Source organism: Cyprinus carpio, chromosome A13 (genome assembly GCF_018340385.1).
Source record: "Cyprinus carpio isolate SPL01 chromosome A13, ASM1834038v1, whole genome shotgun sequence".
NCBI lineage: Eukaryota > Metazoa > Chordata > Actinopteri > Cypriniformes > Cyprinidae > Cyprinus > Cyprinus carpio.
The window spans coordinates 25,053,478-25,071,542 of NC_056584.1; the positions used below are offsets into that span (position 1 = coordinate 25,053,478).

Below are 18,065 nucleotides of genomic sequence, written 5' to 3' on the forward strand. Positions count from 1 at the left end.
CAAAAGCATGTGATCTATGACTTTTGAAGCTTAGTTCATCTGAATGTTTCTCAAACATGGGAGTTCTTCAAATATAAAGCTAGACATATTGCAGTTAAAAGAAGTAAATAAATTAAAGAGATTAAACATCAAACTGATTCAGAGTTGATTAGTTAACTAAAGTATTACTAGCTAAAATTTCAATTACAGAAGTAGAAAATTTAGAAATAAAAAGGTTGCATTTGGAGCTTGATGGAGTCTGTTTAGATTTGGCTAAAGGTGCATAAGGTCTCGGGCAAAATGGCTGGATGAGGAGGAAAAAATTGTAGTTTTTTTGGCCTGGAAAAAAGAAATGGTCAGAGGAAAGCTCTTTCAGCACTTAATATTGACAAAGGCATTTCCAAAGACCCAAAAGTACTATCAGATTTTGTTGCTAAATTTTATAGGAATCTTTATACCTCTAATTTCAACTATGATATTTGTGATTTTTTTTGTTTTTGTTTTGGTTAAACACCATATTAAAGTTATTGAACAAGAGTACTGACAAGGGAGAAACTGGATCATGGGGAGCAAAACCACAAGACATAGGAACACAGGGCTGGCAAGTAGTCAAATTTGTGATTCTCCTTTGTCAATTTATGAAATCAAGCAAGTTTACAAAAAATTTAATAAGGAAAATCCCCTGGGATTGATGGACTTTCGTTTGAATTTTATCTCCATTTTGGGAGTTTATTAAATTGCCTCTGTTTCTTATGTATAAGGAATGCATTAGTCAGGGAGATATGACCGCTACTATCAAACAGGGAGTCATCTCTCTTATACCTAAGCCTGACTTAAGGATACTAAAGGATCCTTTAGTAATCGATAACTGGCAACCTATTACTTTGTTAACATTAGACTATAAAATATTAGCCTCTGTCTATGCCAAAAGTTTAGGTTATGGTTTAGACAATACTATTTCAGAATCTTAATCTGGATTCATGAAGGGCCTTTAGTTTCAGTTTCAGTTTCAAATTTATTCCAGGAAGGGCCATCACAAATCTGAGATTAGTACTGGATTTGCTGGATTATTCCAGTCTAATTCATTCAGATGGTCTCATACTCTTTCTCAACTTTCATAAAGCTTTCGACTCCATTTAACACAAATTTCTTTTTAGTACTCTAAAATTATTTGGATTTGGTAAAGCATTTATAGGTACTGTAACCATGTTTTATAGAGAACAGCTCAGTGATCGTTAACTTTGACACCTCTAAGAGGTTTAACATATATCGTGGCGTCAGATAGGGCTGTTCAAATTTCTCCATTTTTATTTGTTTTAGCCACAGAGTGTCAGTGTTGTGGACACCAGTTTCCTTGTTTTACCCCGGTCTTAGTTCCTGTTAACCTTATTTGGTCCTTCCTGTGCCTGTCCTTGTCATTTGAATTCATCTCCATTTGTGTCTCATTATCAGTTATCCTCCTCACCTGTCTGCCCCATGTTATCTGCCCTATTTAGTTCTAACCCGTTCTGTTCTCCCTTGTCTGCTGTTAAATGTCATCCCTGATGTTCCAGTGTTTGTTGTCTCCTTGTTTCCTGAATAAACCTCAATCAAAGTATTCTCCAGCGTCTCCTTGTCCCTTCCTGCCCAAGTGACCGTGACACAGAGTAACTTTGTCTAAGAATTAACCAAGATGAAAATTTAAAAGGTATTTCAATATTTGACAGGGAGATCAAAACTGCCCGACTAACAGACGACACTACGCTGTTTTTGGAGGACAAAAAAAACAAGACAATCACTCTACAACTACTTTAACACACACAAACACACACACACACAAAAACAAACACAAAAACACAAACACATGATGTGGATGATATATTCTGAGGAGGTATTCCAGTTAAAAAAGTGTAACTCAAAGATTTTTTTTTTTTCAATCTTGTGGCCTGCCAATCTACAGTTTTGATGTTGCTTTACAGAACTGTCCATTAATGTAGTCCTAATGTTTGTTTTTTGTTTGTTTGTTTCTCTTTCTAGTTTGTGAGATGGAGGAATCAGACCTTGTTTTTTTAATTGATGGATCAGAGTCTATTGAAGATCAAAGTTGGGAAACTCTCAAAAAAATCATGATTGAAATTGTGAAAGAGCTGGATATTGCCGAAGACAAATGGCGAGTGGGGGTTGCCCAGTTCAGCGATATATTCATGCATCACTTTTACCTGAACACATACACTAGATTTGCAGAAGTGGAGGAAGCTATAAACATAATTAAACAACGAAAGCAGGGAACAGATACTTGGGACGCCCTGAGAAATATTAGATACTACTTCACAAGAGAGAATGGATCCAGAATAGATGAAAGAGTCGCTCAGAATCTCCTGCTGATCACAGATGGAAAAGCTAATGATGAGCAAGACTTGAATGCAGTAGCTTATCTCAAAAACAAGGGCATATCAATAACTGCCATAGGAATTGGTGATAAAATAAAGAAATCTGAACTGCGTGAAATAGCTGGATCAGCTGAGCGGGTCCTTATTGAGACTTTTGAAGGCCTTGAACTGAAGAAAACCATAAGGAAAGTGTTAAATTTACTCTGTAAAGACACAAGACCAATACCACAACCCCCACATGGTAAGTAAATATTTAGATTATAATAGTATTCATAATTCATAATTATTATATACCAAGTACTGTACATATAAGCTCTGTTCCTAAACCTAATGCCTTTTATATACAGAACCTTGTGACTTGTGTCTTATAAGGAAGCTCGATAGGTTTTGGAACAGATCATTAGTTAAAAGGAAGATGAAAAATGACACACTGTTTATTCTTTATCTTGGTTCAGTCTTCTTATCTTATCTTTGATTTCCACTAGAGATGTATATGATCCTTATATCTTTTTCTTATATCTACCATATATCTTTTTTGGCATATTCTTGTAATCGATTATCAGGCATTAGACCTCTCCAGATAACTGATTTTTAAATAAGTTTTTTTTAATACATATGACTAATTGGAGTAGTTTTTCTAAAAATATAAAACAAAAGGTACAGTAAATGCTTAAAACATGTAAATTAACTGATAACAATAGTCAAAGAAATTGATGAGGGCAGATAATTAGGAAACTGTTTTGGGATTTTAGGAATCTGTTGTTAAAACGCTCTCTAACATGGCAATATACTGTAGACTGTACATATATAGTATGATTGCATATTTATTAATGATAATGATGTATAATATTTTGTCTGTACTCTTTCTTGAAGATTGTGACCCATTGTTTTGTTCGAACAGATTGTGATATTGACATTGCCTTTGGGTTTGACGTGTCCAGACGAACAAGCACGCAAACTCTGTTCAGACCTCAGGTGGAACCGCTGGTTTCTGCAGCCATCCACCGTATCTCCATGATGGGTGATCTGTGCTGCGTCAAAAAGGACAAGATTACAACTAGATTTGGCTATAGGCTTGTGTCTGGGCGAGATGGGAGTGTTCTGGATGATTCTGGCTTTGACAAGTACAGCGAGGATGTGGTGAAGAAATTGATGTCAGTGAAACCTAAGGCACCCTTGGCCTTCAACGAGTTACTGTTAGATTCCTTCAGAGAAATGTTAGCCTCCTCCAAAGCCAAGGCAAAGGTGGGAGTGTCTTCGAGATATAAAATTGACCATCAAAGTGATTGTCAAATATATATTATATTCTTTATGTTAATGTTCCCATAATTAAACAAGAGCACCTCTGCTGATCTTATTTTCAAATGATTTTATTTTTGTGACGTTTTACTGACATACTTTAAGAAATTTTAAACTATCATTTTCATGAAGAATGAAATACTATCCACATTATTGTTGGCATAATATTACCTAAAAATGATGCTTTAAGATGAAATTGCATCAGTTAGAGCACTATTGGGAAAAAATATGAATTTTAAAAATGTTAATTTCCTATTATGCAGCAGGAGCTACAACAGGCTGTAAATGACAATAGATGGAAGAGTCCAGCCAAACATGGTTGGGAAATCAGATTCAGCTCTGTGTACTTTTTTTTTCTTCTTTGGTTACTTAGATTCATATCGGGCACCTAGATGGCATTAAATATTTATTGCTTATTTAGTTGATGGTACTGGAAAACAGTGGTCACAATCCCCTGACATTTAATCATATGTTTGTGTCTAGGTTTTGATAATCTTCACAGACGGGCTGGAAGATAATTATGACATTGAGCTTTTAAAGGAGAGTTCAAAAAGACTTAAGCAAAGTGGTAAGTGATGTCTTTGGCTATGTCCACATTAATCTGAATGTATTTTCATTTTCGATACTCTACTGCTTTCAAGTGGTTTCCAAATGTTGTTCGCTCACATTGAAATGTCAGAAATTGCAATTACCTTACTGCATATATATAAAATGTAAGCCCTCTGAGGTATATATACCAAGAGGTTAAACATAAAAAGTTACAATTTTATTAGCAAAATATCCCACCATTTGCTGGTGCATCTAGGTCACACTTTAAATCACTATTCCATATATTCAAATGCACAGTTGTTTTGTTTTGCTGCAGAACAGCAACTGCCTGTACATTTTCTGTCATATTTGCAGGAACGTAATATTAAGAGTAATGTGATATTAAGTGCAAAGTAACAAGTTTAATATCTAATTGTCATATTTCTTGAATGTCATTTAAATAAATTGTTCTTTTAACCTAAAATGGCAATTTAATGTTCCTTAGAACTCGTCCCCTTTGAAATACAAATATTTTGTAAGTACAGTCCCACGTATCTGTAATCAGATGCACATTTAAAACTGGAATTTAATCTATTTACATGTGTTTCATTAAAATCATGCACCATTAAATTTTTCTAGCTGCTGTAAGAAAGCTGTAAGCATCTACATACACAATATAGCCTACTGGCTGGGACAGCTTATTTATGTATACAGACGTGAAGTAATGATGCAAAGACTAATGGCCCAAACCATTCAAATTAGAAAACATTATTACAAGCTTACTATTGTTAATTGGGCTAAGATAAGGAAAATGGAACACTAATCGATTATGTACTTGCTCAGTAATTAATTTTGGATCTTTTTAACCAAAAAAATAAAAATAAAAAATATGGAAAGCAGCTTTAATTGGCAGTCATGTATAAGTAGCCCTCATGAATGACTGTGCCATGTTTTCCCTGCCTTTTTGTGGGTCTTTTCTTCCACAAAAAAGGCAACTTAACCATTTTTACTTCAGTCACTCGGTACTAAACCCATGTGTGCTTATTTCTGATGTGTAAACTAGGGGTCAGTGCACTGCTGATTGTGTCTTTGGAGGGAACAGTAGACTTTCACGAGCTGGAATTTGGCAGAGGTTTCGGCTACCTGCCGCCACTGACCATCAACATGCTAAATTTAGGCAACGCTCTTATGACACAGATTGTAAGTATCAAAACAATGCTTAAAGGCACTGTTTACTCAAAATAAAGTAAAGAAGTATTTGCAGTTCTTGCCAGGCTTAATGGTTTATTTTTTTTTACTCAACACCAGCTGTTCTGAAAGAAATCTTATATTGAAACTAAAATTTAATTTTGTGTATTTTAAATGAAGGCTTTTCATAGCTACTTCCCTTGAATTTGTTTAGATAAAATAGTGTTGTCAGCTTGATTTTTTTTATTTTCTTATTAAAAAAATGAACTCTTTTACTATTTTGAATTCATTCTGCTCTGTGGTCTTTCTTTTTTTCTTGTGGTCTTCATGAGCCACATTTGACATTGAACAAAAAAAGTCTATTGTACAATCATCAAATATTGATGTTTATTAACATCTTTGTTTTCCAGATGCTCTTGGTAGACTATAAATCACCACACAAAACACATTGTGATCGACACAAACCTTTGCAACTGGACAAATATTTAAAGAAGTCTGGATTGTAACTTTTGTATATGTGTTTATAGTTTCCACCGTAATTTTTTAAGCTACTACCAAGTGACAGATACGTTTGTAGTAAAATATCCTAAAATTCGATTGGATGCATGGCTTGTGACTTCAACAACAAAATACAAACAGTTTCACTCATTGTATGCCTTTCTCTCCCCTCAGGAAACAGTAGCGCTGAGGGAATGCTGCGATGTGCCTTGTTCATGCACCGGTGTACCTGGACCACGAGGACCCCCTGGAAGCCCGGGTGATAAGGTCAAAGCCCCTCAATTCTTATAATGTAATAAAAAAAATTATGTGAATTTATATATTTTTTTTCTCGCCTTGTTTCTCTTGGATGGATTTTTTTCTCACTATACATTGCTGTTTTAGAATTTAACTAAAATGAGTATCTTAAAAGGCAGTATGATTTTCAGTGGCCTTCGCATCAGGAACATGGCTATGATGCCTTTCAGGTTTTATGTGTCAACATCCCTGTTTTTCTTTTATTATTTAGGGCTTTGATGGTCAGAAGGGCCATGCTGGATTTCCAGGAGATGAAGGTAGTATGGTAAGTGAAACTGTCAGCCTACATGTACTGAAGGCAATACATCACAGATTAATACGATAAAAAATGAACTTATAGATGTCACCATACTTCCCAAGTGGATTGATTAAATTAAGAATTGCAAAAAATTTTTGTTACAAGTTTAATGAAAAGTTATATTTAAATAATCAAATGGGATTGTGTGTACAGTATCTAATGTAATGCATACATTTTCAGAACAGAAATCTGATCACTGGATTTTCATCTGATTTGAACAATTATTCAAAATTCATTGTTTCATTTTATTGACATATTAGATTCAAAAGCTTTTACAGAGTGGATTTTCTCTTTATCTCTCCATAAATCAGAAAATACTGTCAACAGTCAGAAAATAAATAAATAATAATAATCACCATCTTTTTAGGAATAAAATGTTATATAAAATAAAGCAAATTATATATGAACAAACCTTTCTGTAAAAACCGTCAGAATATAGATGAAATATGTAAATAATACACTGAAATCACGGCATACCATTTTATTATATTGTATTCAGTTGTCATGTCAAGAGCAAATTAACAACTTTACAAACTTATAAATGAATCCTTATGAATACTGAAATCACGGCATACCATTTTATTATATTGTATTCAGTTGTCATGTCAATGGCGTTATGTTTTCAATTACAGTTTCAATTAAATTAAGTTTACTCTTTTACTTAATATGAAATATGATCAAATTTTGTTCTGTGTGATTTCTGCTGCCAACTCATTTCGAAGTACTATACATAATGTTAAACAAGACTACACTTTAAACCCTTAAAATGAATAACATTTCTGCAATCGTTTAACCATTACTTATCATGTAATATTTACTATGTATGCCATGCGCGCCTTCATGTAGTGGATCAGGATAATAATCTAGATAATGTTTTCAGTGATTAACAACTTAAATTTTGCTCTGCGCCTCACACAAAACTATTGTATTCTGAATAAGAGGACTGCGGCTGCAACGCATCATCATTTGGATTATTTTTGGTACTGCTTTTGACATTTTTGCAATAAATAAATCATTGTGATTGGACTTATCTGTCTGTCATGTTTTTTCTTTATACTGTACATATTTTTAAGCAATAGATATGGTAAGGTTTAGAGGTAGGAGTGGGATTAGCAAAAAAAAATCTTTTAAATGCTATATTGTTACTAAATTGGCCATTTCCATGCATATTTCGGTCAGATACATTTTATATCTTTTTATATTCGCTATAAAATGGGTAGGTTTAGGTTTGGGGGTAGGTTAAGGGGGCTACAATCGAAATTGCTTTTCGAAAAAATTATAAAAATGCATTCTTGCATCTTAATGATATAAAAGATTTTTAAATATTTTACCTTTTTTGCTGTAAATACATTGTAATTTTAAACATTATTACATTTATGTACAATTACATAATTATTACAATTATGTACATTTTGGGCTTGTAAACTTTACATACTAATAGCTACATATAAGCAATGAGGCTGTTTAGAGAGGATGTATGTTATAAATGCTATGGCTAAACAGTCTTTCTCCCATCTTTTTCTGGCAGGGAGGTCGAGGACCACCAGGACTGAATGGAACTAAGGGACACAGCGGTTGTCGTGGAAACAGAGGAATGAAGGTAATGTAACATATGATTATCTTTGGAGATGCATCTCTTGATGTCATTTTTATCAGTGCAGTGTTCTGGGGTCCATTCTTCGTACCTCGCTTAATAAATCTGAAATCATTTGACAGATGCCAGATTACTGAATCGTGAAGACTCATCTCTGGCTAATTATCTTCTTCAAAAAGTTTATATAATATCTGGATTAATTTGTCTGAGGTACCTCCATGTTGACATGCTCATTGGAAAGGTCAGATATATCGATACTCAAAACCATGATCAGCAATGCAGTGATTGGCTGGTGGTGAGACAGCAACATAATTACATCATGTAATTAAAAGATCAAGGAAACAGCCAAGCAAGCAAAATGACAATAAATAAATAAATAAATAAATAAATAAATAAAAAAGTCAGTGATTACCAATTATATTTCACCATTTCTAGTATTCTAGTATACAGACTTTGCATTTGCATGTCAAATCCATGTTACTTTTGAAGTGGATTTGCTATATGTGATAGCATTAATTAAAGTTTCTTAATCCATAAGATCCATAATCCATTAAGACATAACTGATTGTGTTTAAATTAATTGTGCATTATAAAAGCATTTTGAGATTTGAGAAGTGAGTCTGCATCTCATGCAATGCATTAAAGCCACACGCATAAAACTCACCATCCAAATAATGCATGGCTCGGATGATCTGTATGTAATGCATGACTGCAAAAAAATTTAGACAATTACTCCTTCATGAATAAACCTCTCAATGAGTAAACTTGTAAAAACGATTTATTATTATTATTATTATTATAAAAAATTATGCCAGCAACTCCAGGATGAGCTTCAAAGAACATACAATCCTGTATCATGTCAAATCAACAACAATAAAATCCAGCTAACCAAGTAATCCGCGTATGAAGTACGGGCCCCTGCTCGGAATTTCTGTATTTATCTTAGTTTGCAAAATAGTACAATACTGTATGACTTCATACACCACTTGTAAATAGAACTTTAAACTGCCACAAAAATTTTAGATAAAAATAAAATGGTTTAATATTTTGTTATTTGGTGCAAACACATTTATACATTAAGTGGGACTGAATTCAATGTTTTAGGTATAGATATATGTTACCTGCATGACTATTACTAACTGCATGGCTAGAATTTGATTATGTCAGTGTTTAATGTTCCTGTATATAAGAACAGATGAGATTATGTTTTACAGCTGTGCTAAATAAAGGAAATGTTTTTAAATCTCATTTCAATAGGGCCAGAGAGGATATGCTGGAGATAAAGTGAGTAACAAGAGTTATTATTCTATTCACTGGCTGTTAGTAATATTATTGGTTCCACTAAGGGGAGGCACTGCAGGCAAACACACAGTTTTTTCATGCACCTGTCAATTTTTAGATTTTGGGCTTTTTGGCTTTTCATGAAGTGTTTTTTCAGACTTATGGAAAGAAAACACCCAAAAGACATTGTTAAGTGTTTCTTTTATAGCACTTTATCTATTTGTGTCAATAGATTTCAATTACAACACATATTTTTAAAGGCCGTTTAATTTTTTTCTCCAACGCTGAGCCATAAATCTCCACTTCAGTGGCACTTACACACACCGAACTTTACATACTTATTCCTGTCTATATTCTGAAGGTTTTTACAGAGGGATTTGTTCATATAAAATTTTCTTGATTATATACAACATTTTATTCCCCCCAAAATTGTGAAAATATATTGTTTTCTAGCTGTTCAAAGTATTTTCTGAATTATGGAGTGACAAAAAGAGATTCCCAGAATTCCCTCTGCAAAAACATTTGACTCTAATATGTCGAAAAAAATGAAACAAGAATTTTGAAACTGACTTCATCCAGTGTTGAGATTTTTGTACTATAAGTTTATGCAAATTAGTGCATATTTCATTAAATAATGCATCAAGTCAAGTCAAGTCAAGTCAAGTCACTTATTGTCACACAACCACAGCACATGTGCCTTGGTGAGTGAAATTCTTGGGAGCTTGCTCCAGGAATTGCAGAAACTGTTAACATATAACCAACAGACTTCAACGGGTGAAAATGTGCAATATGCACATACATATAGTCAGTACACACAGTGTACTATTGGACATACTTACAGTTACAACTACACATTTTACGCAATATGTACATACATACAGTTAGCACTACACATTATACACTATACACAGAATGTACACATTCAACATTATGTAAACATATATACGCATGAAAATATGCTAAGGTGCAACAGAGTGTACGTGGGCTGGAAACAGAATGTTATTGATGTGCATTGGATAGTATCCAGTGGTAGCAGGTAGATTATTGTATTAAATAGTTCGGTGTTGAACTGTTAAAGTTAAAATTAAAGTGCAGTGTGTGGCATACCATATTGTGGAGGATGCTGTAGGGTGTATTAGTTCAGACTGTTCATAAGTCTGATAGCCTGAGGGAAAAAGCTATCCCTCAGTTGGCTAGTGCGGGATTGGATATTGCGGAGACGTCTTCCTGAGGGCAGCAGAGAGAGCAGTCTGTGGGACGGATGGCTGGAGTCCCTGATGATCCTCCGGGATTTCCTTATACACCGCCTGGTGTAGATGTCCTGGAGGGAGGGAAGCTCACCTCCAACAATGTGGCTGGCAGTTCGCATGACCCTTTTCAGAGCTTTGCGGTTGCCAGCGGTGCTGTTTCCAAACCAGGCAGTGATGCAGCCCGTCAGGATGCTCTCTATAGTGCAAGTGTAGAATGATCTGAGGATGCTGGGGCTCATTCCAAACCTCCTCAGCCGTCTCAGGAAGAAGAGGCGTTGAAGTGCCTTCTTCAGCACTGCATCAGTGTGTGTAGACCAGGTGAGATCCTCACTGATGTTAATGCCGAGGAACTTGAAGCTGCTTACCCGCTCCACAGGTGTCTTGTCGATGGTGATGGGTTTGTATTCTCTGCTCTGTCTCCTGAAATCCACCACCAGCTCCTTGGTCTTGTCGATGTTGAGTGAGAGATGGTTCTCCTGACACCATTTAGTCAGGGTCCTCACCTCCTCTCTGTAGGCCGTCTCATCGTTGTCGGTGATCAGGCCTATCACCGTTGTGTCATCAGCGAATTTGATGATGACGTTGGAGCTGTATATGGCTGTACAGTCATGTGTGTACAGGGGAGTACAGGAGCGGGCTGAGGACACAGCCCTGAGGAGCACCAGTGTTGAGGATCAGCGGGGATGAAGTGTTGTTGCCCATTCTGACCACCTGACTTCTGCCTGTCAGGAAGTCCAGGATCCAGCCGCACAGAGATCTGTTTAGTCCTAGAGTCTGGAGCTTTTGCAACAAGTGTGGCAGGCACTATGGTATTAAATGCTGAGCTGTAGTCAACAAACAGCATTCTCACAAAGTTGTTCTTATTTTACAGGTGGGAGAGAGCAGTGTGTAGGGTGAAAGCAATAGCATAGTCTGTAGAACGGTTGCTGCGATATGCAAATTGTAGCGGATCCAATGAGGCAGGCAGCACAGAGCAGATGTAGTCTCTGACGAGTCTCTCAAAACACTTAGTACAGTTTCTGAGTACGCATCTATGTCGTCATCAGACGCTGCCCGGAACATGCCCCAGTCCACGTGATCAAAACAGTCCTGTAGTATAGCGTCTGATTGGTCCGACCAGCATTGAATTGTCCTGAGGGCAGGTGCTTCCCGTTTCAGTTTCTGCGCATAAGCAGGCAGCAGCAGAATGGAAGAGTGATCCGATTTGCCGAAAGGTGGGCGGGGGAGAGATTTGTAGGCATCCCGGAAAGGAGAGTAGCAGTGGTCCAGTGCACGATCACCACGCGTGTTGATGGTGATGTGTTGAAAATATTTCGGAGCTATTGTTCTGAAGTTGGCATCATTTGCATACAGTATTTAAACATAACATTTTAGAAAATTCGTAATACAAATTTTTTTAGCAATTATCAATGCAGTCAATTAACTTGGTAAGTAAGGTGATAACTATTAGTTAATTGTTTTGCCCTATACACCTGCAGTGTCTCGCCATATACACATACATATATACACAAATTGTTAAATGTGTCCTCGATTGCATTTTTCTTGTGTTGAGTAACCGGCAAAATACCGGAAGTGACACATTCCACGGACTTTTTGTTTGGACAAAAAGATACACTGAAAAAAAAAAATTAAGTGCTTTAATTTTAGGGTCACAAGTGCAAGTATAAGTTTTATTTGTATAGTGTTGTTAATTACTTCCCCAAACAGACTGTAAGTGTGTGTAACCCTTTGACCTCTGTCTGACAGGGAGAAGATGGGGAGGATGGGCTGGATGGGCTGGATGGAGAACAGGTCACATCTTTGTTTCTTTCCTCTGCCTCTTTTCTACACTTACATTCACAGCATCGCAAATGAATGTACTATATCAAAGGGTTATGAAAGCCCAGACTACTTTTTCTGAGATTTTAGCAGAGGTATTTGTATTGCACATCATAGAAGACAATGTTAGCATCCAATAATTTTAACTATTGGAGAAAACTGGTTAATTTTTGCACTATTTTCATCTTCCGACACAAAGGCATTTTCATTTTTGACACAAACGCAATTCAATCACTTAGTGAGTATAACCGTTTTTACAGCCTCATGACACAACCAGTCAAAAAGCTTATATAATCGCTGCAGAATAAGCCTTAAAAAGTTATCAGAGGTACAACAGCATGTTCATGTATGTTTTCGATGCAGAGTGCAAATGGCTGTGCATTTAAAATGTAACGAAAAACAGCACTGTTATCTAGATGGAAATAAGGCTTTCGTTCTGTGCAAATCAGTTTGAGTCTCGTTTTGTGCATGAAAATAAACATGTAAGCAAAGTCACCATTGATGATAGACACTTATTTGGATGCAAGAAAGTTCATAATACACATACACAGAAGTCAAAATGCATGAAATGTCTGATTTTGAAAATAACTGAATTAAAATCCTAAATTGTATTAAATATAAAGTATAAAATTCCCTCTTTTGATTTATTTATTTATTTACCTGTTATGTATGGGACCAATTTTCCGCCAACTTATTGCAGTGACAAATAAAAAACAATAAGCATAAAAACAAAATTTTAAAATGCAAGTAAATGAAAACAAATTTTTTCGAAAATAGCAAACAATGTTCATGGATTGAAAAATAATAATCGTCAATCAAAAAGCTAATAATGCATTTAAAAAAAATAATATTAAGCATGAAACAAAATTTTAAACACATTTAAAATGATATTGCGCAAAACTAAAATATTAATGCAAAATTATCCGACTTGCACACCAAAATCATGTTTTCCTTGGTTATATTTCTCTTTTTTGACCTATGAAACTGCTCAGTAGAGCACCGCATCGTCACTAAATGAGTTATTGAGTCATTTGATTGATTCACTGTACTCTGTTTCTGTTGTGTGCAGGGTGATGCTGGCCTAAATGGGCTTCCAGGACCTAAAGGAGACCCAGGCAGTGCTGTAACTACGTTATCACACACACATTACAAATGCCTATTTTGTTTGATCACAGCTGTCTATTTATGTATAACTGTTAATATAAACAGGAAAATTGTAAAAACTACCCAGTGTCTTCCTCACAGAATTATTTCTGTTATTCAGAATATGAAGGGTTTCAAAGGCAGTCCTGGACCTAAGGGACACAAAGGAGTGAGAGGAGATCCTGTAAGGATTTCTCTGTGTTTATAGTAGTTGTTTTTGCCATCTAAACTCCCTGACTTGATTTGTCTGTATATGATTCTCTGTTTTTGTTAATAGGGTGCACCAGGAAGAGACAACACAATCAAAGGTACAAAAGGCGAGAGGGGAGATACTGGGCTCCCGGTGAGGGTCTTTTTTAATACTCCTTCTGGGAAATTTTAACTCAGTTTGAGTGACAGGATATTTCTAACGATGTGCTGTAAATCAGATGTTATATAATTACATTCGTCCTGTGTTATTATGTATGCACACTACCAGTGCTGCGCTATCTAATCCTTGTTTAATACTGACTAAAATACATTTAATTCTAATGTCCAGTTAAGCTTTAATATTGGGCCATTTCTTTACAACAGAAATGCTATAGCCGCTGTCATCTCTCGAATATGTTGACATCAAAACATGTAAACTCAGAGTAAGAGTTTGAGCTTTTATTTTAAAGTTGCGATTAACAGCTCCCATATTCAGAAAGATATTGATGTATTCTCCTGTGTTTGCGAACATTTATAAATGATTTACCTTACAAATCTGATGAAATGGCACACGTAAATGAACAAACCATAGATAACCATCACATCACATCACATCACATTTTTTTAACACAATCGATAGAATTGTTCTGTTTTGAGTGTCTTTCAAATTATTTAAAATTTATTTATTTTGATAACTTGTGTTTGTGTGTGTATATACAGTATATTTGCAGACAGGTACAGTATAATAAAGTTCCACCTTAGATAGTAGCCTACATTACTTCAAGCAGACATAACTATTAAATCACAAAAATAAATGTATAGCCTTTATTTGTCGACGAATCTGACAGGCATGACAGACATCCATTCGTCCCCATTTTTCAACGTGTTTCAATATTATCTGATGTGTGAACAGTATCAGTAAAAGTGTGTTATAACTGTTCTGTTCTGTGTTCAGGGTGACCAGGGCCCTATTGGACCCATAGGCAGACCTGGAGATAGCGGTGATCCTGTGAGTATTACCTGTACTAGTACTGTAGTGGCTTATAACTGTAACTATAACTTACTGTAACTTACTCTCAGAAGAAAGGTACAAAGCTGTCACAGATGTGGTATTGTAAGGCACAAAAGCTAAAAGGTACATCTTTTTGTACCTTATTTACCCCTAAATACATATTAGTGCCCAAAATGTACATGTAATCGTTTTGTACTTTTTTCTGAAAGTGTATAGTTTCTGTACTATTCAGGGTCACTCTATCCTGAGATAGCTTAATAATCTTGCTAGCACATTTTTGCACTATCATATTGCATTTTTAGATTTTACAGGTGTTACAGACTGACAGTAAAGACATTTATAATATTGCAGAATTCTGTTTCTAATAAATGCTGCTTTTCAAACTTTCTGTTCATGCATGAATCCTGAAAATAGACACTGTGTCATGGTTTGCACACTTGCATTAAACAACGTAACCATTTTCAGCTGTGATAATAATAAAAACGTCTTCTTGCCAAATCAGCATATTGGAATGTTTTCTGAAGGATCATGTGTAACTGAAGACTGGGGTAATGAAAAATAACATTTGTGTTATCAGGAAAAATAGCATTTTTAAAAAAGATTAATATATATAATATAATATATATATATATATATATATATATATATATTATATATATATAAATATATATATATATATATATATATATATATATATATATATATATATATATATATATATATATATATATATATATATATATATATATAACAACCTATAATAAAATGGAAAAAAAAAATATTTATTTGCAATAATAATATTTTTCACTGTATTTCTGACTAAGTGAATACAGCCATGGTGAGCATAAGAGACTTCAAAACATGAAAATATCTTACAGATCCTAATTTTTGATGTGACATATGGATGTCCTTTATCAGAAAATAAAATTAATTAAATAAGTATAAAGATGTTTTGCCCTTCAGATAACTTCTCAATGTTTTTTTGGTAGGGTGCCCCAGGAAGAAAAGGCCGTCCAGGACTGCCGGTAAAGTAGCATGACAAATGCACATAGAAATCTGTTCTAATCAGTTCTGTTCTATTCTACTTGGTTGTATTTTAATTGAATCTATTTCATTTTTTCTAATATTGTCTGTTTTAATCTAATCTTAATTCTAGCATATTCTATTGTTTCTTATATTCTTGTGTAATTAAATATAATAGTAATAATTAGTATTATTATTTGGTATGTATTATATTAAATAATCTATTATGTTCTTTTCTAATTGATTCTGTTTTTCTCTTTTCAATTCTAATATACTATTCAAATAGAAATTCCATTATTATTGTTGCTGTATGTGAAATTTATATATTATGTAAACTGCTGTTGTAATGTGCTGATGGTAAATGTGTGTATCTGTATAGGGTGACTCTTCAAATGAAAAAGGAGAAGCTGGACAGCCAGGGCTTCCTGGTTATCATGGACAAGTGGTGAGAACTAGGACATTTCACCTTTGTTTAAATAGAAATGCACAGATAACAGATTGCTGATGTTAGTGTTTGATTTTATGATCTGTTATACCGCCCTTATTTTTTATTTTTTTTTGTCTGTTCAGGGACCTCCAGGCCCAAAAGGGTTCCAAGGAGACATTGGTCCTTCAGGTGTACCTGGAATTCAGGTGTGTATTCAGTTGTTTAAACTAGTTGTATGAGGTGCCATGTAGGATTTAAATCAAACTTCGCTGGTCAATACATACATAAAACATGTGCATATACACCTATAAACGTGTATATACGTGACGCCTCATATAGTTGCATGTTCATGTTTTACCCCTAGAGTATAAAGCATATGGTATAGAACACAGAGAGAACAATGCAATGAATGTTGAGAGAATCATGTGTGTTTTTATAGGGTCCCTTTGGCCCACCTGGAACTAAAGGTTCAAAGGGAGGTCGAGGACCCAGAGGGTCAAGGGTATGGAAGACTGTTGTATTGAAGTTTTCTTCTTACTTCCTTCTTTCTCTTTTCCTGATTTTGTGAAATATGCATGAGTTTGTTCCTTCATCAGAACAGATTTGAAGAAATTCAGCATTACATCACTGGCTCACCAATGGATCCTCTGCAGTGAATTATTGTGTGGATTGTGTATACTGTGGATTATTGTGATGTTTTTATCAGCTATTTGGACATTCATTCTGACGGCACCCATTCACCGCAGAGGATCCATTGGTAAACAAGTCATGTAATGATAAATTTCTTCATATCTGTTCTGATGAAGAAACAAACTCATCTACATCTTGGATGGCCTGAGAGTCAGCAAATTTTCATTTTTGGGTGAACTATTCCTTTAATACCTACAGTAGTTGGTCTCCAGTAGATTATGTAGTAGTGCTGCAGCAATATAATGTTATAAAGCAATTCTGTGCAGATTCTGTTTACACTGTCCTTGCTTGTGTTTAGGGTCCACCAGGTGACCCGGGGCCCAAGGGAACACAGGGACCAGAGGGATTCAGAGGGCCTCTGGTCAGTTGTTGCATTTGTGCATTGTTGACTTGAAAATGATAAAATGCCCATTTAAACCAAATGAAACAGTTTTGTGTGACTTTCACTTTATGTTAATAGGGACAAGATGGAATAGATGGGTATGGACGTCCAGGGCTCAAAGGACAAAAGGTACCTGTGCTATACGTACATGAATTTACTGAAAAATATTTTTCTATTTACCATATGTCCTGGGATATAAGTCGTGTTTTTTATCATCTGAAACATGCTCTGACTTATATTACAAAGCAACTTATAATGCAATTACCATCAAGAGCAAAGGTTTGCGTATGAGTAAAGTGCAAAACATTATTTTATGGAAAATACAGTTTTCTCTCTTTTGTGTATGTTTATGGATATGCAACTAACAGAATAAAATTGCTTTCAGGGAAACATTGGATACTTTGGTCTCCCTGGTTTGCAGGTCTGTTAAAGCTTGTTATTCATCTGTTGCAGCTCATCACTAGGCATTTTATGTAATTGTATAAATGTTAATAATAATAATTACAGAAGAATATTCCATTATGTAACATTATTAAAATCAGTGACTATTATAACAGGGTGAGGATGGTACCAAAGGATCCAGTGGAAGTAAAGGACATAAAGGTTATCAAGGAAAACCGGTACACTTTCATTAAATTTACTTTTTGCTTATTTATTAATGTTTTTAAAAGTTTATGTCCAACAAAACAATCATGTCTTTTTAAATTATATTATTTTACTTAACATTATAGAGAAGGTTCTGTATGTTTACCGTATACTTTTTGGAAGTTATGCAGTTATGTTGTATTATGTATTGATGT

General features: G+C 34.8%; 1 protein-coding gene across 2 annotated transcripts in view; it reads left to right on the forward strand.

Moving 5' to 3' along the window:
- LOC109105449 (collagen alpha-6(VI) chain-like) overlaps positions 1–18,065 on the forward strand; it is a 56,746-nt gene that overhangs the window by 23,822 nt on the left and 14,859 nt on the right. For both annotated transcript variants that reach the window (XM_042769482.1, XM_042769481.1), the window contains exons 11-31: positions 1,996–2,589; positions 3,250–3,593; positions 4,131–4,215; positions 5,239–5,375; positions 6,036–6,128; positions 6,370–6,423; positions 7,985–8,056; positions 9,308–9,334; positions 12,328–12,372; positions 13,469–13,522; positions 13,664–13,726; positions 13,820–13,885; positions 14,687–14,740; positions 15,733–15,768; positions 16,146–16,211; positions 16,337–16,399; positions 16,633–16,695; positions 17,182–17,244; positions 17,344–17,394; positions 17,651–17,686; positions 17,823–17,885. In XM_042769482.1, the coding sequence (XP_042625416.1) occupies positions 1,996–2,589; positions 3,250–3,593; positions 4,131–4,215; positions 5,239–5,375; positions 6,036–6,128; positions 6,370–6,423; positions 7,985–8,056; positions 9,308–9,334; positions 12,328–12,372; positions 13,469–13,522; positions 13,664–13,726; positions 13,820–13,885; positions 14,687–14,740; positions 15,733–15,768; positions 16,146–16,211; positions 16,337–16,399; positions 16,633–16,695; positions 17,182–17,244; positions 17,344–17,394; positions 17,651–17,686; positions 17,823–17,885 (2,129 nt within the window). The remainder of the gene's footprint in view (positions 1–1,995; positions 2,590–3,249; positions 3,594–4,130; positions 4,216–5,238; positions 5,376–6,035; positions 6,129–6,369; positions 6,424–7,984; positions 8,057–9,307; positions 9,335–12,327; positions 12,373–13,468; positions 13,523–13,663; positions 13,727–13,819; positions 13,886–14,686; positions 14,741–15,732; positions 15,769–16,145; positions 16,212–16,336; positions 16,400–16,632; positions 16,696–17,181; positions 17,245–17,343; positions 17,395–17,650; positions 17,687–17,822; positions 17,886–18,065) is intronic.